Source organism: Akebia trifoliata, chromosome 5 (genome assembly GCF_017979445.1).
Source record: "Akebia trifoliata isolate Shusen 1 chromosome 5, ASM1797944v1, whole genome shotgun sequence".
Classification (NCBI taxonomy): Eukaryota; Viridiplantae; Streptophyta; class Magnoliopsida; order Ranunculales; family Lardizabalaceae; genus Akebia; species Akebia trifoliata.
In genome coordinates this window covers 31696734-31721840 of record NC_141379.1, presented here as the reverse complement: position 1 = coordinate 31721840, position 25107 = coordinate 31696734, and the positions used below count along the sequence as shown (strand labels likewise).

Genomic DNA, 25107 nt, shown 5'->3' with positions numbered 1-25107 from the left:
CCAAGTAAAGTTCATATATTTAAACTACATATTATATATTTTCTCTCATTTTATCTGATGCAATCTTTATCAGATCATCCAAGAATTCATCGGATCAGGTCCTCAACAAAATCCAGACCCGAAGTTATAATTTGATGCAGTTTCCAACTGATGGCTAAGATATTCATAAGAAAAAAAGTTGGGCGCGGCAAAATATTTTCCCCAAAAAATTCCAAGAAATGGTTTCCACATGAAGGCCTTTTCCCATTGCACACATAGACAAGGAATTCATTTTTTAAACCAATTGAAATAAAAATACAATCACACCCTCTCATGAAGGCATCCCACAAACATAGATGGAAGCTTCTATTTTCCCAACCCACCTTCCAACAAACTCAAGAATGAAAATACTTTTTCCTGGAAAAAAGTAAAGATATAACTGTCCGTTGATCACTCTTTTTTAACTGGTAGCCTTGCCGGTGACTCGCTGAGCGATCCATCCCAAACCATCATATAAACCTTCACCGGTGAGGGCGCAGCATGCTTGGATGTGCCAGTCATGGTTCTTGATGCTGTGGAGTGAAAGTGCGTCAGTGATCTCAGCTGGGGGCATGGCATCTTTGAGATCCTGCTTGTTAGCAAATACGAGTATAACGGAATGTTCAAGATCCTCATGTTGAAGCAGCCTGAAAAGTTCATCTTTCATTATGGAAATCCTGGCTCTGTCCGTGCTGTCGATCACTGCTATAATTGCGTGAGTTCCACGATAATATGTTGCCCATGACGTCCTTAATCGTTCTTGGCCGCCTAGATCCCATACCTGATCAACAAAATCAGAAATAAATGAATAGATCTAGAGAGCATATATTCTCTGACTGACAGTACAAAGATGTGTGTTGATCAGGAAAAGCTTATATGCACAGGCCGCGAAACCAAATGGCAATAACTCAGATAGAGCAAATAATAAATTCATCCATATTGACAGAATGAGACTATGGTTTTCAGTTACACTCTGGCGGGTGACAAGTGTTCAACTAAATGTAGGCTTCAGGAATATCAACGTTTCACGTGTACATACTTGAAATCGTGTCAAAAATAGTTATGCGGTTTTTTATCCAAGAGAGATGATTAATCTTTAATTAAGCACCATCTGTAATCTTTAAATTTATTATCTATCCTTGTTTACCATGCCGGCACATATATATATATTAACACGAGAATTGGAGAAGGTTAATTTGGGAGCTATTGTGGGAAGAGAAGGAAAATGAATTTAAGAATGAACATCTCCAATGTTCTTTATGATTTCGAAAGTGGAATGATATTTCATGTAGGGATCTGATAGATTCAGGGTGCTTTGGAGAAAGATATTTCCTTCCATCTTCATTGTTTCGAATGTTAAAGCAGCTTCGGTGAAGGATTGTTGGTCCCCATTCATCAACCAAGGTCACTTCCCCCACATTTTTTTTGACACAATGTCTATAAATAGTTTATTGGGAAAGATGGAAATTAATTATTTCAGTTGAAATACTAAGTGCTTTTGACAAAGTTGATCTAGAGCTTTAAGTTTAATGAATTCAAAGCAGCGAACGAAATGTGAAAAGAGGATAGATCCATGCTAGCACATGCATAATCACCAAGTCAGTATACAGGTTTAAAACGGCAAGGGAAAACTTCGGGAAAAAATGGGAAAAACAAGACTTTTACACACATAATTATACATTTTATGATAAAAACAAGTGCAACCATCAATGCACTTTTAGAGCAAAATGACACTATATTGAAAAAAATTTAAAAACCATAACATCAAGACATTATTATAAAATCCACATTAGATAACATTTATGAACTAAATCACAAACAACCATAAGACCATAAAAATTAATCATAGGCCAACAAAAAAAAATTGGTTCTTATTATTATGTTTTAAGAAAGCGTGTTTAAAACGAAAAAATGCATCTTTTGAAAAAGACAAGTTTTTTTTATTGTTTTAATCGTTAGAGGTGTGAGATGCATTTTAAATGAGACTTTTTCTAAAAAAATGTAGCTTTTGTTACTACAAGGACATGTACACTTACTTCATTTCCATTAATGAGCTCTCCAAGTATGTTTGTTTGTTCCCTCCTTCATTACCATGGAAAGTCTTTGAAAAATCACTCCAATGAGAAGGAAAAGCACCATAAGTTCTTATAATTTAGATGGAGAATCAGCGATTAGTTAAAACATTCCTCTCCTTTTTTTATGGATATAAAGGTCTGATATTTAAAGATTTTCTATTTATATGGCAAGCAATTGTTCCTCCAAACTAGCAAAAAATACAACAAAATCAAAGCTACAATAAACAGATAAATATATTACAGATAAAAATCATGAATTTTACTATTCGAAAACCAATACTAACAAGCAAGAATGATAATCTCACCTCAAACCGAATGTTCTTGTAGACAAGTTCTTCTACGTTGCTCCCGACTGTAGGATGCGTAGTTACAACCTCTCCTAGATGCAATTTGTAAAGCGTCGTCGTCTTTCCAGCGTTATCTAATCCTACAACCACAATCTTATACTCTTTCGCAGGAAACAACATAAACCAGAATCTCGATGCAAACGCCCCCATTTTCTATCAAATCGATCTCAGATTTCAATCTAAGGAAAAAAAAATCAAGGAAATCTCATCAAACAAGAGAATTTAATCCAAAAAAGTATTAATTTAGGAAAGAAAAAGTTCAGATCATGATGAATCGCATATATAAATCGAAAAAATGATTCAATCAAAGAAGATCTTCATTTCTACTAGAAAAACGTGCAAATCAACATAAAACACAGATCGAAATCGAACAGAATCTAATTCCAAACCTAAGTTTAGATACGAGGGACGACGCAAGAGATGAGAGTTCTTGAATTACTCTTTAATGGCGGATCTTTGCGGGACTCTGAGAGAGAGAGAGAGAAAGATTTCTCTGGTTTTTGCTTCGAAGAGAAGGAGAAAAATATAGAAACCAGAGAAACCCTATTTGGAGCTGAAACTTCTCCCCCAACCTCACAGAAGAAATCTTTTTTATATCTTCTGTTGTCGGTTACGTGTTGCTAATGGTGGGACCCACAATAATATGGCACGTGAGATCCGGCCCCGCCATCCAGAGTTGAAGGTCAAACTAATTGACCAAGCTTTTGTCAACTAATATCAATATTTTTTTAAAAAAATATAATTTTATTAAAATTAAATAAAAATTAAATATTTTTTATTGAACATTAAACCATCAGTTTATTTTCAGGTAAGCTTCGGATAAGGAAAATAAATCTGAATTACATTTTTGGGTGGTAGCCAAGGTTAGGGCTGTCAATGGACTGGGCTTTTTTAAAAACTTCACCTGAACTCAACCCATCTAAATATCGGGCCAGGCGGGGCTGGGCTTAAGAAATGAAATCATAGTCTAAGCCCTGTCCACCTATATTGAGGCCATTTGCGGGCCGGGCCAAACCTATTTTAAACTATTTTTTATTGTATCAATTACCAAAAGCATACCAAATAACAATAAATCGATTAAAATAATATTTTATAATTAGATTTGACAAAACTAATTTCATTTTATACAATAAAATACAATAATATTTTATGATAAAAAAAAATTATTATGCAATATATTTTAATATAATATAACGGGTCAGGCCGTCTAACAGGCTTACACTCAAAACCAAAACCCGATCCTATAGTGAAACAGGCTTAGTCCGGCCTGATACCTAAATGGACTAAATTACTAAATCCAAATCTGATCCATGTCAGACCGGATCAGGTCAAAACCCGAACCATTGACAGTCCTAGCTAAGGCCAGATTAGTGATTGGTAATTAGTAGGTGAAGGGGAATTTTGAACCCAAGTCATGGTATCACCACTCATAGACTAACCAACTTAATAGACATATTACAAGAGATATTCAAGCCTCATAACACTTCATAGTCAGCACATGCAAACCAGCAATGAAACTTTTAAATAAAAAACAATTTCCAATTGTAAATTGATCTCATAATCTCAATTTCTAGCAAACAAAATGTATTTCAAGAAAACATAGAACAGAAAAAAAAAAAATTATTTCAAGAAATTTAAGACTACTTGAACATAGAACTATAACAACTAAAGAAGCAGACATTTTATTAATGCAACATAAATTTACACGAATTAACATTCAGGGCATGGACTGCTTGATGGTCTAAATAACTAAAACAGTAGAAACTAGATTTTTTTTTTTTGCAAACATTTACATTTGGATGGCAATCAACGATTGCCTGAATATCTCATAGAATTCATTTGAAAATTGATCTACCCTAACCTGCTAAATGGTTCCTGCTTCGCCGCGTAGCATAACAAAATCAATAAATAAAACAAGACAACCATTTCAAAAAGTGTCAAGTGATGATCGAAGTAGAAAATTCGAACATTGGTAGGGATGATCAAAGAACTTGAGCAGATAAGAGTTGCCTCAACTGAAGAAGATGTTCCTCATTTGAAATGTTAAGAGAGAGCCGAAGATTTGTCAAGAGAGATTCCTGTTCCCAACTTAAAGGACCCGAAGCATAAAGAGCTTGTACGGTTGTTTTATATGCATGTAACTCTAGTTTATGGACTTTGGCTTCTGATTCGTCTTCAGTACATGAAGGTAAGTACTTTCTCCTCGATACAGATGGACACATTGATTCAGCATCATCAAAAGAACTATTAGCAACATCCCTAAATGATTTACGGGAATTTCGAGTAGTGTATTCTGGCAAGTCAGTGCTACTACAACTAGCAACGGAGCACTCGTCAGTCTCTTCAGAAACCCGAAAAATGGAAAATGGGTGCAAGGAATAATTGTTTTTTTTCTCTGTTTCGTCCATTTCGGAAGATCCAACTGTGCATCTCTTACCCACTTTTGCTTTTGGGTTAGAAACGCATCCTCCCACTTGTATGGTAGTCTTTCTTTTCCGATCACTTAAACCCATTACTGCATCGTTGAGTGACGAATTGAAACGGTTGTCAAGATTTATTTGCAAGGTACTCGTATTGGGGAAAGTCTTGAGTTGTTCTTGATCCCCTTTTCCTCTTGGAAAAGTTTCTTCATGGATACTTTGTTGTGGGACCCCATAACCCAACGCTCGGGAATATTTTGAACCATTTTGGATTATATTGTTATCGATTAGTTTATCTCCACCAACCTGCAAGTAGATATACTCATTAACTTCAAAACAACAAGAGAAGCCCAAATACATGTGAGATTAAAATTGGACACGTAAAACTTAACCAGAAGGTATAAGAAATGAACAGAAAATCCAACAGTTACTATCTTTGTGAAAGCCAATAAGACATGAGTTTTAGAGAAAATACCACCAAGGAACACCATATCCTAATAAAGAGAAATCACTCCGTTAACAATTAAATAAATTATATAAATAAATTTCACAGAAAAAATGAAGATTTCTTAGAATTCCCAAATCAAACAAAATTAGTGGAACCCACCTAACATATTACGCGTATTGAACTTTGGGACATCCATAAACTGTTATGGTGTTGCTAAACAACTCCTGTACCTCCATTCAATTTTGTCCAAATCTACATTTTGTTCTTGAAAGTGTGTTCATATTCGCTTTTAGTATCTAAATCCATGTTCTTTTGGGCCTTCCTATCGCTCCTTTATAACCTTCAACTTGTATATTCCTTCTAACTAAGGCTGTAATCGGCCTTTATTGAATGTGCCCAAACCATCTCAATTGACTTTATCTAAGTTTATTACCTATTGGATCTAATCCCAAATTTTCTCAAATGAGTTTATAAATCTAATTTTAACTTTCCTAGTATTTCCACTCATCAATCTCAACATCTTCATCTTTGTTACACTCAATTTATTAACATGGTGCATCTGGACTCCCCCAACTTTCAATCCCATAAACCATAGCTGGTCTTATTGTCGTCTTATAAAATTTTACTTTTGGATTGGTATTCATCAATCACATAGCACTCCAGAAGCACATATCCATTGTAACCATCCAACTTTGATTCTATGGGCAACATCCTCCTCAATACCTCAATCCTTATGTACAACAATTGATTGAGGTACCACAAATGGTCGTTTTAGGGTATTTTTAGACCATCAATATTTAATGTACATTCCACATGGATGTTAGTACAAAATTTACACTCCACATTCTCAATTTTGGTTTTACTTATCATAAAGCCCTTGGCCTCCAATGCCTCTCTCTATAATTCTAGTTTTGCATTGTTTTTCTCTCTATTCTCATTAACTAATACTACATCATCTGCAAAAAAAACATATATCAAGGAATATGCTCTTGAATATGAGCAATCACTTCATTTATAACTAAAACAAACAAAATAGACTTTAGGTCGATTTCTTGTGTAAACCAATTTTAACTGAGAACTCATTTGTCACCTCTCTACATGATCTCACCTAGTCACAAGTACATGTCCTTAATATTCAAATCTGTCCATTTGGGACTCCATTTTTCCAATACCCATCACAAATTAACTCTCCAAGTATTTTGTCATATGCTTTCTTTAGGTCTATAAAAAACCATATGCATTTTCAACCTGGCATAATGCATTAAAAACGCAAAATTTTGGGATAAGGTTTTGTTGCTTCGTGTTGTTTACAATTACAAATGCATGTCAAACAAAAATTTCAATGGGTGCAAACCAAGGTAATTTCATCAAACCATGAGACTTTAAAAAACATTAATTTACATAACAATAAACACTCATCATCAGGATTTCAGGCAACGTTCTTGAAGGACTTAATCCTCTCCTCCATATCCACCAATGATCACTTTGTGATACCCATAAACCCATGAGGGGCTCTAGTTACTCCTACTAAGAATTGTGCCCCAAGGAACATTGTGAAATTCCTTTAGAATACCAAGACCTTTTTATTAGTCTACTCAGAGGTCAAGATCATATTCAAATGGCTTTTTATGTGATATTGCTTTCTTAACAGAAATAATGGTTGGATGATAGTTGCTAAGACTACCATAGAAAAGCAATCAAGCCCAGAGCTGAACCTTGGGACGATATAACATGAGCAACAAGAACAAACAAAATTTACCACATGTGCTAGAAGTTGAAAATTACGATGGAATTTCACAGTTCCTCTGCAGTGTTAGATCTATCTCTCTAATAAGTTCACCTTACTGAACAAACATCAAAAAAATTATATCCTATTAATACCATACCCTAGCCACAAGAATGTATTTAGATAAGATGATGGACAATAGAATCATTCAAAAATTTCTTTGGTGAAGTGAAGTGAGTTCTAGTGAAACACATGGATACGAAAAGGTGCCTGATCCAGAAAATGAAGTGTCCTTAACAAATAGGTACAATTGAGCCACACGTGATATAGAGAACATAAACATACCTGCATGAGAAATGAAAACAAATACATGACACTCTTGATAGGTTGATAGGTCAAAGTGTAGGTCCTGGGGGAGTGATCAACCACTTAGGAAAAACCAATCTAAGACTCAACCGTGTTTCCATTAAACACAAATTCTTCACCATGATCTCAATCCTTTCAAACAATTATTGGACTTCCCAAGTGTCAATAGATATCATAATCTTCATCATCGTCTCATTCCCTATCCCGAACATTGGGGTCAGCAGCATAAATCCTAATGCACCATTCCACTCTACCTTAGGCTGTATGTTCAGTTAAGACATTTCATACCACCTCCATAATGATATTTTACCTCAATTTGCACCAAAGCTTATAACTAACTTAAATGAAAATGTCATAAAAAGATATAAATCTTTGAATAATGCTATAATGTTCCACGAAGTTTTATTTAAGAGAATTAAAGAACCTCTATACGCCGAGGCTTCCTACCCAGTACAGAACATACTGTGAGGCTTGACAATGGAAAATGAGGGACTAGCAAATTTGGACAATTTCCGGGTAAATCTTTTTTTTTTATATATATAAAAAAAGACCTATCAGGAAGACTATCAACACCGGGAAGTCTTTTAAGTTCATCAAAGTTAATAAAACTATTTAGGGGAAGATAAAACAAAAAACAATTCATGTGGAGATTGTTTGGCCAGTTGTGCAAGTAAGCAAACACACAACAAACAAAACAAAACCCTGATTTGAAAACCATAAGTGTGTTCTAGACAAAATTAAACAGTAATTACAGAAACAAACCGAGAAAATAAACTTGATTAGAAATAAAGAACGACTATGATAATATTAGCCATTGGGCGATAAAGATAATTTGGTCTGTACCTTCCCGATCACAACCCACTTGTTGTTGTGCCAAGCTTGCCGAATCCTTAGACTAGATTTGTGAAATTCTTTTAGCTGAATAGACCCTAAAAGTCTAATTACAAACCGATTATTCTTCAAAACCTTTGCAATCTTCCCGACCCTCCAACAATGAATATCGAACACCTCAGCTATATCACCAAGTACCCATTTTTCTTCTCCCTTCAAAGGTGGTGGCTGAGGCCTAACATCTACCCGCCACACATTTTCGACAATTGGATCACCTTCACGATTTAGAAACATCTCGTATCTAACAGTGTATTTATCTCCATTGGCTGAAATTATTTTACCAGGAAACCAAGCACCACACTTCTCCTTTGTTCTTCTCAACACCTCCACATTATTGCCTTCTTTGAACTTCATGATTCTACAATCCCTTACTCTTGACTCTGCTTAATGAAATAAATCAGTATAACGGTTAATGGAATCTACATAAGAACTTATTTGATTCAAAATATTTTAACAAAAGAAAATAACTACTTTTTTAATGCATCGAAACACCAACGCCGATAACTAGCTCATACAATAAGAATTCCTCCCAGAACAAACTTTAGAAATACCCAAAAAAATTGGACTTTGCACCACAAGATCTCTTCGAAGAACCCCAAATTAAGAATCACTAAGCAAAGTATGATCTTACATTTTTACCAACTTATGAGTTTGATAGACAAAACTAGCTCATACTATAGCTTTTACATATAATTAGATAGAAATCTCAAACACAATCAAACTAAGAAAAGATATATCTGACTCAAAAGAACCCATAAACCTCTGAAAAGTTAAAAAGAACAAAGAAAAAAAAAAGAAAAAAACAGCAAAACCAAGAACCATTCACCAAACACTCAACTATAACTGGTTCAAAACCAAACTTGGAGAAAACCCATAATATTAACAAATAAATTATTTACTAGTAAAATCAGCAAATAAAATAAAATACAAGAATAATGCAAAAAATCAAAACCACCAAAGCATCAAAACTACCACAATTTTAGCTCAATTTGATAAATACCCAACAACCATCTCAATCAAAAATCACTATATATCTTCCAAAAAGAACACCAACCCATGATTGAGAAACGTAAAGAACATCAAAAATCAAGGATTTCATCCAAAACTAAAGTTACCCATATAAGTTCTTGGATTTAAACAAAAAGTAAGGGAAAAAACTACATATTGAAATGTAAGAATAAAACTTACAAATTTTCAGCCATTTTGACTGCTAAAAAAACTGAAAATTCAAGAAAAATTAATTGGACTGACCTGGGTTGGATGCAAATAGAGGAATCATGGTTGAAAACGGATTCAACGTTGCTTGTTGTGTTCATGACCACATCTTTTCGATGAATGGTGTGCTGTTCTTTTACATGAATAGTTTATCTTAGTAAATTCTAAATCTGCTTTTAATTAGAGATAATTACCAAATTAATTTTCTCATTTTGCGAAATTACTAAGACCACCTTGTATTAAACATTTATCACGTTCATACCCTCCTATGTTTTATTACCTTTCCTATTAAAATACAACTCTATATATATGAGTCAAGTATACATCGATCGATCCTGACCGTTAATGCGTAGAAAACTATGATATCTATGATTTTAACCATCTTCCAATAATTTCTGATGGTTTAGTGTGGGACCCACGTAAAGGTGGCAAATAGCAATTTGAGGAATCTGGATTAGATCAAAATTTGGAGTCTGTGTGAGGTGTGCCACTTCAACAACAGATAGAGTTGTGTGACACACGTGATAGAGGGCCCAAATGAACCCACAATTAGCCACGTGGCTAAATTGGTGCTTCACTCCAAAGTCAGGTTTGGCATTATTCTTACTTTAGTATTTGATCTTGTACTCCAAGAAGCTGGATAGCTACACAACTCCAGGTCTCCTTTTGTATTTTGCATTATTCATAGTCTGGGCCCACTAAGTAATGGTGATTTCTGACCTCTAGATTCTACAAAAGATTCCATAAGATGGTTGGCATCAAACTTTTAGTGTCTACGACTTACAGTAAAATTGTTGTTTGATTATGTGTCAATCTCTTGGCTCTTAATACAGCTTTTATATGAGGAGTGGCTCACACTTGGTCGAATACATTGTTTGACGTTTGTAAATGTAAATGACTTATTATTTTTTTAATTGCACTTTCGGGAGTGCTTATTGGCACAACAAAAATTCTCATGAACCACCTAAGACTTGAAGAAATTTAAAAAATTATCATAAATTATTTACAAATGTTACTCATCTTCAATTGCTGCATTATCTTACTAATTAAAATTAAAGTCGGCTTCGACCTCATATCGCACATCTTGACGTGAAAATGGATAGAAATCATAAATGTTTTCACTGTATATCTCAAAGAAAGCATTTATGGTTCTCATGCACTTTCGTGCCAGGATGTGCGATGTAAGGTCCAATCTTGAGGTCACTTCAGCATTATTCTTAAAATTACCATAATTTGTAGAATAATTTAGATGCATGCAAGAGTGTAATTATTGCCATACCATCTTTTACTAATATCACACTAAGGGTATGTTTGATTGCATGGAAAGTCACTTTCCATGGAATTTGAAATCCATGAAAATTTAGTTGTGAAAAATAGATAGGGTTGGAAAATCAAATTTCATTGTTTGATTTCACTTGGATAAAATCATAGAAAAATATGAGAAAAAAGAATAAGAGGATAAGGAGGAAGAAGATGAGAGGAGGGGGAAAGGAAGAAGAAGATGTAGAGGAAGAGGGAGGGGGGAGGATGTGGTGATGAAGGTGGCGGCGACGATGACGATGACGACTACGGCAGCGGCGATGACAGTGACGGTGGCGGCGACGACGATGGCGACAATAGAGGTAAGTGAGGAAGATGAGGGGAGAACGTCGTGGTGGTGGTGCCGGAGGAGGTGAGGGATGGAGAAGAAGGAGAAGAAGAGAGAGAGAGAGAGAAAGTGGTCGGAGACGGAACCGACGGCTACGGTGATGGTGACGACAGCGAGGTTAGTGTAATGGTGGTGGTGGTGGTAGGGAAGAATTGAGGATGGAAAATATTGGTGGATTTCATTTTCCCACCCATATGGGTGGGAAAGTGAAATCTATGATTTAGTGGACTTTTTGAATGGGGTGGAAAATGAATTTCCATTTCCATGTGCAATCAAACACTTGAAAAATGTCATTTTCCATGGAAATTAATTTTCCACCCTATTTTCCATGTGCAATCAAACATACCCTAAGTGTGGTAATAGCAGCTCTCTACAAAACATATACTATAACTTTTCTTTAATGATATCTCACGATGGAGATAATCGATTGAATCCCGTGAAATTATTTCATTAATTTTATTTTTCTAAAACAAATCGACTTTCGCTGATAACTTTTGATTTTATTGTAACAAAAGAACCTGCTTTTATACTATTAGATTCAAAATTATTTATTTTTGAAAGAAATTATTAAAGTAATGGATCTTTTAACTCCTTATCGCCATGGAGGAAAAATTGGACTACATGAGGAAAATAGTAGTCATAATAGAATTAGTCAATAACATTACCTAAACGAATGATATTTATTATCCTCATCCTCAACCTTGAGTATTATTTTTTGACCTTCAAACCTTAATAAGAATAAGTTAGGATAATATGACGACAATGAATTTTTAAAAAAGAATACTAAGAATTTCTAAAGAGAAATTTCAGAAATTTCAACCTTTTATGTCATACTAGCACTTATACATCGGATCCCATCAGAACTTCGCAATTAAACGTGTTAAGACAAACGAGAGCAATAATAGAATGGATGATCTCTTGAGAAGTCCTCGTCTTGCATCCCTCTAACACATTTTAATATTCAATATGAGCATTAATTCCTCATAAGCCACCTACAAAGACCCTCACTTACCTGTACGTGTGATGTGCGAGCATTGCACTTGCCCCGCCTTGGACATGATCAGGGTCTATGGACTGGATACGCCCGGTTCAATGTCTACAAGGATATCCGATTATCAAAAATAAAAATAAAACACAACAAATTTTTATATTGCAAAAAACAAGAAGTACAATAAATGGTTTTGTAGGTCTTCTTATGGCCACCAAGCAATGGTAAATATTACGATGCAAAACTTTGACATGCAAATCATTTTTATATACGGATTTGCTTGTGTACTAAGTGATAAATAATGCCCAAGTATTAAAACTTGGGTGTAGAGAAATTAATCAACTCAACTTAGAAATTAAATGAGAGAACTCATCAACTCAGATTAAAAAACCCAGCCAGAATTCGGGATTATTATCAATATATATTTAATTTAACTCGCTGAGGCAACTAATTAGTGATCACGTTGACTGTACACCAGGGAGTTGGGCCCACGCATTTTTGCCAACTCATGACCTCAGCATCATCCCACACAACAGGTATTACCCACAGTGTCAATCCTGAAGACCAGTATAAAAGATCAATGGTTACGATTCACCACATCAATCCTTCACACTCTTAAAGAAAAACCCAGCATTGCAGTGAAGAGGTCTAATGTTTAAAAAAAAAAAAACACCAAAATAAGTTTTAAATTAGCTAACAATTTTCTTCTTCTAGACAACAAACTACCAGATTCACATTAGAGAGTGTTAAAAGTAAAATCAGAAACAGAAAGATAGAACCACAAAGTGTCCATCAGTAAGGAATAATTAGAGAAACTCAGCAGAAAACCAAGCATTTAATCTTTAGAAGACTTGTTGATGAGTGATTTGTGGATGTGAGGGATCACACCACCTCCCGCGATCGTTCCTTTTATCAGTGTGTCGAGCTCTTCATCTCCTCTGATGGCCAACTGCAGATGTCTTGGTGTAATACGCTTCACCTTCAGATCTTTGCTTGCGTTCCCAGCCAACTCGAGTACCTCTGCAGTCAGGTATTCAAGTATTGCTGCCGAGTACACCGCTGCGGTCGCTCCCACACGACCATGAGCAGCAATTCTTGATTTCAGATGTCGGTGAATCCGACCCACGGGAAACTAGGGTTCCATGTATGACATTGAGAATCAGAAAAGTTTAATCAGAACTAACAAAATCCTTCACAAATGCCAGGAAAAAATTGGCCCCGAGACCGTTTAAAATATTAATTATCATCATTGAAGAGTTATCCCAAAGGTTTGGGTTTGGCTAAATAAATCATATTACTTCATTCAATTACGTGCAGAAAAAGTCTTCTACAAAAAATAATACAAAATTATTAAAGAAAAAAAATGAAATAGTGATAGATGGGTATGGCATGGTATAATCATATTCAAGCAGTCAACACTTAATTTCTAAATGTAGGCAGCAGCCACCAAGCCATTTAAGAACCAATATATTTAATGGTTTAAAAAACGAATAATAATAACAATAACAAATAAGCAAGCAATCACAAAGATTATCTAACATAAAGACAATATCAAGATGACAACTTAAAATACAAAATCTAATCACATATGCCTATGAGAATTAATAGTGACGTTCTTGTTGTGCAAATATTAAGCAAATAGCAACTAACCATTAAAAAAAAAAAATTAATCTGAAAAGAAAAGGTGCAAGAGTAGCTTGTATCGTTACCATCATCGAAACATATAATCATAATTTGCATTCCCAACATCAGATGATTTGTCACCTACCCCCAATTTATTCTTTCCTATTTTATCTTTTATCAGCCTCTCAAGGGACCACACTAAAGCCCTTGTTTTGTCTTTTGTCTTTGCCATTGAACTTGATTGTGGTCTAGTTCATGCTTGGTAATGCAACAAATAGTTACATTGCAGCATAATTACAGTTTTATAATGCTTGGTGTTGTGTCACGAAATCATATTGCTGTAAAACAATTGCACCTAGGGCCATAATTTTGAAACAAAATAGTTGTTAAATACTTGCAGCCAAACGTAGCTTCAAATATTTTCAAAACCTCTCATGCTTGATGAAATTATATATCTCCCTCTACCTTCGGAGGGCAGGTTTACCCTCCACATTTAGGTTTATGTATCTATAAATAGAAGAATAATGATCTCCTGACGCCCCCCCCCCCCCCCCGGCCTACACCCCATCACAGAACCATAGATCATTTGCCTCGGGATACGCAGAACCATAAATCTTTTCTTGTGTATCCCAAGGCAAATGGTCTATGGTTCTGTAAAGGGGGCGTATGTCAGAGGGGGGCATCAGATTATCACAACTCTAAATAGAATTAAGAATAGCCAACTACGATTGATAAGCTAACCTAATGTAATGAATGTACAAGGAATTTGCTCGGATAACATGACGAATTAAGAAAACAGGTTGATCAAACTTCTACCCACAAAACTTATGGTTGTTTGGTTGTTGTGACACTAAAGAGAACATGAGGGAGATAAGTCAAAGTTGGTGGGAGGAGAAAAAAGTGGGTAATACCTTTGACAGAGGCTAACATTCCACCACATTTGAGCTATGAAAAACTAGTTCTAGCCTACTTAAAACCCAAAGATGACCTAATGTAATAAACAGATAAGGTTGTATTAAACAGATAAGGTGGTATGATTAACAAGAGAAACAGGTTCTTCTGACTTCGCCAACCAAAATTAATGGTCATTCGGGTCCTCGTGACACTAAACAAAGCATGAGGAGAAAAGTCAAAAGTTGGGGAAAGGAGAAGAAAAAAGTAGGCAACAACTCCCATCTTTCCGTGGAAAAATGTCTTTTGTAACTAAGGAACCAGGTATTCATACCTATCGGTGACGTGTGAATGTCAAAAATACCCATGGTGGCTGGCTATTTTTCTTGTTTTAGCCGTTAGTTGAATTCTGTCATAAGAATGACTCCTGAATCAGACATCTGCATAGGTCCTGCATATGGAACTCGTACGATTCTATCAAACATTTTGCACTTCCTCAGGCAACTTTTCAAGGCTATTTTTGCTTCTCAAGTGCCATAACAATGAGCATTGCCGCATGGACAATGGGATTCCATCTTTCAGGTCCTCCTAATAGACTCCAAACCTTGATCCCTGTTATTCCCAGGTTCCAAACAGTTGTGCCTTTAAGCAGAGGCACGTGATGCCTCGTCAATAGGTGTCGCATGACCATGTGGCATATCACATGACATGACACCCGGAAGGTCATACTTTCCCCCAACAAGAAGGTGCATGTGGTGAAGGCATCAACACCTGATTCAGTAAAACTAAAAATCCTACAAAGTAATCACCTAATACATAAGTAGAGAACGTAGATTCAATGGACCTAAAACATATCCTAAATTGTCTTAACTTAGCCTTAAAGTTACCCAATCAGCTAGCTTGGTGTAGGAGTTGCAAGATAAGAAGTGTTTGGATTATAGTTTCAATAGTACTTTTGTGGCTCTAATCCCAAAGAGAGTAGAGGCGAATAAGCTAGGAGATTTCAGACCCATTAGTTTAGTGAGTTCGGTGTACAAGATAATATCTAAAGTGCTTGCTTCGCGGTTGAAAGTAGTTCTCCCGAATCTTATCGATAATGAGCAAGGGGCCTTCATTAAGGGGAGACAAATTCTGGATGGAGTATTGATGGCCAATGAATGCCTTGACTCGAGGATTAAGGACAATAAAAATGGGATAATTGGGAAAATTGACTTGCAGAAGGCTTATGATCACGTGAGTTGGAATTTCTTAGAATACATGATGGGTAGGATGGGTTTTGGAGTGAAGTGGATCAGTTGGATTATGAAATGTGTTACAACAGTGTCTTATTCGATCCTAGTCAACGGGAGTCCAGCTGGTTTCTTTAGGGGTTCGAGAGGGTTGAGGCAGGGGGATCCGTTATCCCCATTTCTATTCCTTATTGTTGCAGAAGCTGTGGGTAGACTGTTTAGAAGAGCGGTTGAGTTAGGTAAGCTTTCGGGGTTTAGAGTGAATGATGGTCCTCTAATTTCTCACTTACAATTTGCGGACGATACTCTGGTTTTCTTGGAACACTCGAGGGATCAAGTGAGAGTTTTGCGGGTTTTACTTTGCTGCTTTGAGGCTATTTCAGGTTTACATATCAATCTGCAGAAAAGTAAGCTGTTTGGAGTAGGTGAAATGAATGACATGCATTTGATGGCCGCAACTTTGGGATGTGGGTATGACACCTTACCCACGACTTACTTGGGATTACCATTAGGAGCACCCTACAATAGTGTCAAAATTTGGGAAGGGGTGATTGAGAGATTGGAAAAGAGATTGAGCACGTGGAAAGCCAAATACCTTTCTAAAGGAGGGAAAGTTACATTGATTAAAAGCACTTTGACGAGTATCCCAGTGTACTTTCTTTCCCTTTTTACGCTTCCTAGGTCCGTTGAAAATAAGTTGGAAAAGCTCATGAGAAATTTTCTGTGGAATGATAAGAATGGTAAGAAGAAATATCATTTGGTTAGATGGAAGGTTATTTGCACGCCCAAGAAGAATGGAGGTCTGGGGATTAGGGGTCTTAGACTAGCCAATAGAGCACTTTTAGGAAAATGGCTTTGGAGGTTCGGTGAAGAAAGGGATAATTTGTGGAGGAGGGTCATAATGGCTAAGTACGGGGAGAAGAGGCTAGGTTGGTATAGTGGTGAGGCGAAAGGTTCATACGCGTGTAGCGTTTGGAAGGGGATTCTTAAAGTGAGTGAGGATTTCGAGAGAGGGATTAGATATAAAGTGGGCATGGGAGACAAAATCAGATTCTGGGAGGATAGGTGGTGCGGCACATCGTCTCTGGCAGCTCAATTTCCGTCCTTGTACGCTTGTTCTTTGAAAAAGAACCGCTCGATCCAGCAGTGTGTGATTCGCAACGATTCTAACTCTACCTGGGACCTGGGTTTTAGGAGGAACTTCAATGATTGGGAGCTAACTGAGGTAACATCTTTCCTTGATCTCTTGCATTCGTTTCAACTCAACGAGAGCGAACAGGACAGGTGGGAATGGACGAGGGCTAAGGATTTGAGATTCTCTGTCAGATCATTTCATAGGTCACTCATCCCTTTAGATGAGCGAGCATCCTCGAGGTCCCTCATTTGGTCCAAATCAATTCCTCCTAAAATCTGCTTTTTTGTTTGGTTAGTTTCCCTCGGGAGGATTCTTACTTTGGATAACTTGATTGCTCGGGGTTGGATCACTCCAAACTGTTGTCCACTTTGTCTAGGGGATGGGGAATCTGTTGATCATATATTAATTCATTGCTCTTATTCTTATAATATTTGGTCTTTTTTCCTTGATCTTTTTCGAATCAATTGGGTCTTTCCTCGTAAGTTCTCCTCGTTGTTAGAAGAGTGGGATTGTAATGTCTTTTCATCCAAAAAAAGATTCCTTTGGGTGATGCTTCCATCGGCTATTGCTTGGGGGGTTTGGACCGAAAGAAATAACAGGGTGTTCAATAGTAAGAGTAGAAGCTCTCACGGTGGTTTTTTGGAGATCTTGGGCCTATTGTACCATTGGTCAAAACAAAACATAGACTTTGCTGGGATTACTTTTGAAGACTTTGTTTTTAGATGGAACACTTTTTTGTGATTTTTGATTTTTTTCCTTGTTTGGTTTCTTTTAGAGGCCATCTCGGCCTCCTTGATTGTTGTTTCTCTCCTTTTTATTAATATATTACAATTATAAAAAAAAAAAGTTGATTGCGACTCTTCATCAAAAACCTCAGCATTGACAATCCTTTTGAGGTGCAAAAGGCTTGTCAGATTTGACGTCCACAGATTCTTTGTTGCGGCCATTTCAATACTGTTTTATTGTATGTAATAGTGTTGCAACATTTGATCCATCACACAAGCCAAGTCATCAACCTCCAACAACAAATCTTTTTCCATATCAGCTTTCTAGAAATTTGGATCCATATTCGCAATCAACTAGTCATCACTTTTATCAACATATTTTAATCAATTACACCTCAATTTCCAATAGCATTGCAGTGAGATTTTAAGTTATAACTGTAGCCAACTCATTCAAATATTATCTTTCAATCAAATAAACTACAGTAAAATTAAACGGTTTTAATGCTTCCTCCAACAATTTTGATTGATCTCCCCCCCCCCCCCCAACTAGAATATGGTAGAAAATGTCTTCAAAAGAGACTGCCTTATAGCTCTTACACATTTCATTCTCTTTTTTATCAAATGATTGGATTGTAACTGCATACATATATTTAGATTTTCTCCACATAGTTACATATTAGAGGGTTATTATTTCTTTATATTAACTTAATTCTCACAAAAGAATTGGAAGAACATCTAGGTTTAGGTCTATATCCTTTTCGACAATACCTGTCTTTTATTCTCAAGTACAAATGAGAAAGATAAATGGCCTCTCCAATACAAGGACGAATGAGACTAAGCAATTCCTATCACCCATTTAAACAAAATAAACAATTGGATATTGTGGGACATTTTTTTTTGGATTCCCATTGATGCCGCAAGACATGTCCCAATCACAATCTCCAATTTCATACCTTCATTCACTCATAAAAAATAAACACAATGGGGGAGAAGAAGAGGTAGTGAGAAAATACCTTTTCTTACATATTACATCGCCTATAAAAGCAACTACATCCACAGACAGAACAGAGCCAATTCACTAAACAACCTCGTATTACAAACTTTTCACCACAACCCTTACTAACTCTCGAGGGACTAAACTTAAAAACATTATAAAACTATAGGAAAGAGTGATAGAACAAAGGCTACGGCAAGAAACAAATATGTTAGAAAGTCAATATGACCACTTATAATAGTTTCCCCTAGATCAATGAATGACCCATTTTCTAAAACAATCTCCATCAGTCAAGTTTCACTTCTTTTCTTCCTTACATGTCACACCATTTCCAATCCCCCAATTTCAATTTTTTGAAATCTTCTCGGGAGTCTTTGATGCACAATGCACTTATATCTAGTTTACACTTACCCAACATAGATTGCACGTAATTTATTGAACCCAGAATATAGTTTATTCAAATTTTAACATTTTTATAAGAAAAGTTGACATCTTAATAGTAAAGTGGACTTGAGTTGAAGATGGGTATTTTACTTTCTGACTTATTTTTCTTGAATTTAGGTCAAATCTCTCATTTAACAGTATTTAAAAATTAATTTCGTATCTCTCCATCAGATTGCCCTAAGCATTCCCTTCAAAATACGCAAAAATTGTTCCATAAACTTCTGAAAATTTACAAATTTAAGATCACAAGTAGCAAGAAATACAGTCTAGATCGGAAGTATAGATGAAGTAAAGAGAGAAGTTGTTTGGTTACCTGAAGACCGGCACGTGATGACCGAGAAACCGGCTTCTTCTTATCTTTATCCTTGTTAGCAGCTGTTGTCTTTCCCGCCAAAAGCCCTTTCCCTCCTTTTCCCGCCATTTCCCGCCTAAAATCACACCAATAAGGGCAAAACCCCATTATTTCCCATAAAAAAAATAAGAAGAAAAAAAAAACTGGAACAAAACCCAAAAATCAAGGACTGAGATCTCTTGATTCGATCATGAAATCTGTTCCAATAAGCATTTTTATGGGCAAAAAAAAACCTAAAAAGTACAAACTTCACGATCGAAAAACCATTACGGAAGCTTGAATCAACGTTTCAGATTCAATGGAAAGATTGAACAACAACTAAGAATCCTTAAACCTAGATTTGTGAGAACTCGCACGTGAGAGGGGGAGAGGTACCTGGTAAGGTCGCACGCAAGGAAGAAAGAGAACTACGGAAACAAAAGGAAACGAGTTCTGAGTCTCACAGAGTCATTTTATCACTTAGAAGAACTCTTCAACTTCGTCTTTCAAAATTTACACCCTTTACCATACTACCCTTTGCTTTTTCTTTAATTACCATTTGCTACAACTCTATGGGCTCGCTTTCAAATATTGGACATACTCCTTGACGTCGGTCTTCTTATATTGATTAACGAGAAATGACCTAATGCCCTCATCTTCAATACCTATGAAAAAACTCTTTATTTTTCTTACAAATCTAGTCATTTTCAAGTTCTTTGACCTGAACTTCATTTTCAAATCATCCCAAAGTAGAAAACAGTTGATTTTTCTATGGAAAATTCCATCTTTGTATATTTCAAAAGTCCTATTTTTTCTTGAGGTTTGATTCTTATATTTATATAGTTGATGAAGATACAATATTTAGGTTGAAGAGTGGGGTAAAACTATTACTTGGGATATTAAATATGACTAGTTTTGCAAAGAAAAAATAAGGATTGTAATCAGTTGTTATTTGTTGAAGATGAGGGCATTTGTGCGATTTTAATTTGTCTATTAAAGAAGATGAGATCCTTTGTTAAGTGAAAATTTTACTTTTTTAATTTAGAAAATGAATAAAAAATGATTTTTTGAGGAAACGAATAAAGTAGATTTTTTTATAAAAATTATAATAATTGACAAAAAAATTTTGATATAAACCAACAAAGTTCCAGTCTCATCCGCCGGTTGGACTTATCAATCTCTCCATCATCTCCAATCTCCTAAAACTCATTAAAAAATCTCCTTAACACACATTCGAGTTCAAGGGATGTTCATATATTTTATGGATTTTTTTTAGTTTATTATGTTTTGGATTTTTTCGATCATTGCTTGAGATCTAAGTTGTAATTTTTTTAATTAAATTTAAATATTTTCGATTGTTCAAATCTTTTCAAAGAAGAGTCAAGATCTAGAACGGTGTTTATGTGAGAAGATTTGATTAGTGTTTAAAGCACTCTTGTGAGTTTTAAATCCAAACAATGTCTATCATGTAGACACCGGTTGTTGCTGTTAGAACACCGTTTTGGACTGTGACTCTTCCAGAAATGATATGATTAAGAATTTTATAAATCTTATATTGGATTTTTAGATTTATTATTAAATCATTCTAATTGTTTACTCAATTGCTTAAGTGGCAGAAAAATTAATTATTTTTTTAATTTTAAATTTTATTATATGTATGCTATGTATTTTAAAATAAGAAAATTTTGATAAATTAGATAAATAAAAAAAATACTCAAATATACTCAATCGGCATAGACATAGATTTTTCCTTGTGGATCTCAAGGAAAATCTGTGATATTGTGCACATGTCATGTCAATTGAGTTTTTTTGTTTTTTGTTTTTTTTTAATCGGTTAGTCACGACCCGAAGAAAAATTAAGGATTGTAGCTGCTATTTATTGAAGATGAGGGCATTATGTAATTTTAATTTATCTATGACTAATGATAAAATGACTCACTAAAACATATATTCTCAGTATGTGGTTGGTGTGGCAAGTGCACAGAATCGTAGATCTTTTTCCTTGTGTATCCCAAAGAAAAAGATATATGATTTTGTGCACTTTTCCAAGTCAAGGGCATACAAATCAAGTACACTTTTTCGAGTCAGTATGTCACGACTCTCTGTCTATTAAAGAAGAAGAAGTCAAGTCAAGGGCGTGAAAGTCAAATCAACAAGACTGGTGGCTGACTCATCATTGCGATTTATAAGAAGAAAATCCTAATTAGTATACCCAAAGGCGTTTTTTATTTCCTAACCGAACGAAGGGGGCAAAAAGTAAGAAAAAATCAGACCGTAAATTCTAATAGAGAATATGTGATCTCTTAAAATATTTTTTATAAAAAAAAAATATTTATAAAGCTTAGATTGTTTTGGACATGGATAGTCCATTTGATTTGGGCTAGCCCATCTACAATATGGATAATCAAACCAAAGATTCTAATAGTTTTCCTCCCATGGTAGTCCCACCACGGCTTAAGACAACTTAGTCATTTGCAAATCTATAATAAATTGATACTTGTAATCTTTGTTATAAACAAAAGAAAATTCAAAATAAATTTAATCCAATTGCCCTCTCTTTTTTTCTTTTCTTTTTATGATGGTGGTATCCGAGCTTGCATCCGACTAGTGGGACCAAAAGGGTCAAAGGCTGGGCCAAGGTGTGTGGGTCTCATCCCCCAGGCACGTGCAACGCCCACACATCACACGAACCAGGTAGGGCTGCAATGGGTCGAATAAGATTTCTACCGACTCCACACCCAAAATGAAACATACACACAAATACCCAATTTCTTACCTGAATTTTAAGATGATACTCAAATCTAAATTTTACCCAAGTTTTAGATGGATAATCATACCCGATTTCTTAACCGATTCTTATGTCACCCAAAATTTTACCCTCTCGTCTGAACTTTTTTACTTTAATAACAAAAATTATATAATTATATTTTTGTTATTGGGTAAACAAGTAATCAGGTAGGATATGACGTATATTCATACTCAACCCTACAAAACTTTTAGGCAAATGGGTATCGAGTAGTGTTACCCGAATTCTTAATTGGGGTAAAACCTTGTCCATATCCGATATATTCAAGTCGAATGAGTCGGGTAGAGTGATGTTATCGGACACATTGCCAGTCCTAGCACCAGGTAAGTGAGGATGCGCCCTTTTGGGTGGCCCCGAGGAATTATTGCTTATACTGGGAATTGAACTCACAACCTACAGGCACCAACCTTCAAACCAAGAGTACCGATAAATTGCCTCCTTTCTTACCAAGATTCTCATCATTCTACTACCATCAATCGTGTTTTTGGAGAAATATTCATCATTGATCACATAAGATGTTGTTTTTAATTCGCTATTTTTTTAAGGGTATTAAAATATATAAGTATATAATTTCCTTGGAAATTAATGTCAATTATAGACCTAAGAAATTCAATAACATTATTTCCAAAGATGGTAATAGAAGAGCTTGATTATAAGTGAAAGATTCCAAATAGAATCCATCAATAAAAAATGTCACATTCTTAAAAAAGAATTAGAAAGTTTTTTATTATTATTTATGTATATTTTATTTCAATCATTAGATGAAGTTTTAATCTAGCTGTTGGGATAAGTTTCATTTTAGTAACCCTACAAATAACATTATATGGGACAGCTTCTATTATCGATTATTTTTCTTTTAGTGTTTGAGAGAGACAAGAATAGGGGTATACAAGAATTTCAGGGTTTGGGTTTAGGAGTAAACGTAATTTTTTTTTACAGTATTGCTCTCTTTTGATTCTCATTGCGAAGAAGATTTAATCTCGTCTCATGGACATAAGCTTCAAAAGTGAATCACGTAAACTCTTGATATTCTTTGATTTGATCTTTATTTACGTTTATTAGAATTGTGCATCATGTTGATTAGGTTGCCTCAAAAGTTTCAGTAAAAAACATAATCTGAAATATTAAAAGGAGATGAACCAAAAAGACATAATTGTATAAAAGAATGAAAAAAAATATTCTAGAGTCAATGACACTATCTAAAAAAGTTCAAACCCAAGCCACCCCCCTCCCCCACCAAAAAAGCAATAAAGGACAAGTTTAACAAACCAAAATATAACACATTTAAACAAAAATATAATCCATGAAAGATTTATTTTAAGAACTTTTAGCATACTCAATGCAGGGCTATTTGTTACACTAAATCATATTTTTGGACAGTAATACCCCCATCTACAATTTCTTTAATAAATCCTAAATTCTTCTAAATTATAATTTCCTCCCTCCCAACTTTTTATACCATGGACATAGAGAGAGATCTTCATTCTATCAACCAAAACTCACCAAAAAGTCATTTAAGTTCATCAAAGATGCTCTAGTTTTGAGGAACGACAATGAATCTTGTAGATCTGTTCACTCTCGTGTTCAATCCACGATTTATTGGAATTTTTCATCAAATGTTATCATCCCTTTTTGCCAAGTTTTAAAAAATCTTTTATATGTTCTTATCAAGTTTGATATATTTTCCTCCATAAATGAAAATGATAGTCAAAATTCAATAACTTTGTGAAACCTTTATAGTTTAGTTCATAACATTTACCCAGTGTCGAACCTCAACGTTGGAATGTATTACAACATCGAGGATCAAAATTGAACCTCGATGAATATAAAATAACATATGTCGATATGTCGAGGTTTGATGATAGGTAAAGTTAAGCCTCAAAACAATAATATATTATAGTGCGAGGTTTGAGACTGGGTAAATTTTATAAATTAAACCTTAAAAATTCCTTGAAATCAAAGAGTTTTTTACTATCATTTTTCATTTATATAATTTATAAAGGAGAAATATATGAAAGTTGATAAGAATATATAAAATATTAAAAAAAACAAAAAAATGAAAGAATAGAGAGGGGGAAAAATTAAAAGGTTGTGAAGGAGGAAGTTACAATTTAAAAATAATATTTTTCAAGAATTTTTTAAAGAAATTGTAAGTGGGGGCATTTCTGTCTAAAATCATGAGTTACTATAGCAAATGACCTGTTTTGAGTATTAAAAAAGAGTGGCCCCTTTTTGCCATTACCATAAACTTATGGAATTTTTACGCTAAAAGTACTTGTTTTTTAGAATAAGTTGTTTTTAAATACCCACCATATGATAAAAATAGGCATTTTTTGGAATCACTTTTTTTTTTAATTTTCTGGTTAGGAGCTATCATTTGTAAGCCTGTTTTAAGGGGATGAGTGAAGCTGAAGTGAAATGAAATTCCAACACAAGTATAACTAACAATTTCAGCCCTATAGGTGTGAACTTTTCAATTATTTATTTTTCACTTTCTAGCCTCATATTGTCGGGGTTGAATCTCATTAGGTAAAAAATTAAAAAAATAATAATAATAATCAAATAAAAATGGAAAATAATAGTAAAAGTTAAACTATCCACACCGAAAATGTATTAAGGCGTAGTAGCTAATTGGGCAACTAAGGTTAAAACATTTGAGAATGGGATTTTTATTTGTATAAATGGTGCATCTAAGATTCGATTTTGAACCTTGATCGGAAAAAAAAATGCACCACCACCTAAACTTTTATAGTTTAATTAACCTATAGTCTTTGTGGCTCTTTTTAC

At 34.9% G+C, this 25107-nt stretch overlaps 3 protein-coding genes across 6 annotated transcripts; all 3 read right to left on the bottom strand.

Annotated features, from left to right (window-relative positions):
* Positions 1 to 260: 260 nt before the first annotated feature.
* Positions 261 to 3027, bottom strand: LOC147402224 (uncharacterized). Of its 2 annotated transcripts, none has more exons than XM_086443802.1 (3): positions 2880 to 3027; positions 2399 to 2619; positions 261 to 799 (listed from the first exon to the last, which is right to left on the bottom strand). In XM_086443802.1, the coding sequence occupies exons 2-3, from the start codon at positions 2588 to 2590 to the stop codon at positions 440 to 442; spliced, it is 552 nt and encodes a 183-aa protein (XP_086299928.1). In that variant the 5' UTR covers positions 2591 to 2619; positions 2880 to 3027; the 3' UTR covers positions 261 to 439. The 2 variants fall into 2 exon arrangements, with proteins under 2 accessions (XP_086299928.1, XP_086299927.1); XM_086443801.1 differs by having other exon boundaries at positions 2830 to 3026.
* Positions 3028 to 3174: 147 nt separating this feature from the next.
* Positions 3175 to 9697, bottom strand: LOC147402223 (uncharacterized). Of its 3 annotated transcripts, none has more exons than XM_086443798.1 (3): positions 9543 to 9697; positions 8244 to 8671; positions 3175 to 5166 (listed from the first exon to the last, which is right to left on the bottom strand). In XM_086443798.1, the coding sequence occupies exons 1-3, from the start codon at positions 9568 to 9570 to the stop codon at positions 4423 to 4425; spliced, it is 1200 nt and encodes a 399-aa protein (XP_086299924.1). In that variant the 5' UTR covers positions 9571 to 9697; the 3' UTR covers positions 3175 to 4422. The 3 variants fall into 3 exon arrangements, with proteins under 3 accessions (XP_086299924.1, XP_086299925.1, XP_086299926.1); XM_086443799.1 differs by having other exon boundaries at positions 9480 to 9549; XM_086443800.1 differs by lacking the exon at positions 9543 to 9697 and adding an exon at positions 8763 to 9449.
* Positions 9698 to 12810: 3113 nt separating this feature from the next.
* On the bottom strand, positions 12811 to 20046 carry LOC147402222 (putative histone H2A variant 1). The gene is made up of 3 exons (XM_086443797.1): positions 19911 to 20046; positions 19497 to 19611; positions 12811 to 13274 (listed from the first exon to the last, which is right to left on the bottom strand). The coding sequence occupies exons 2-3, from the start codon at positions 19602 to 19604 to the stop codon at positions 12978 to 12980; spliced, it is 405 nt and encodes a 134-aa protein (XP_086299923.1). The 5' UTR covers positions 19605 to 19611; positions 19911 to 20046; the 3' UTR covers positions 12811 to 12977.
* Positions 20047 to 25107: the final 5061 nt, after the last annotated feature.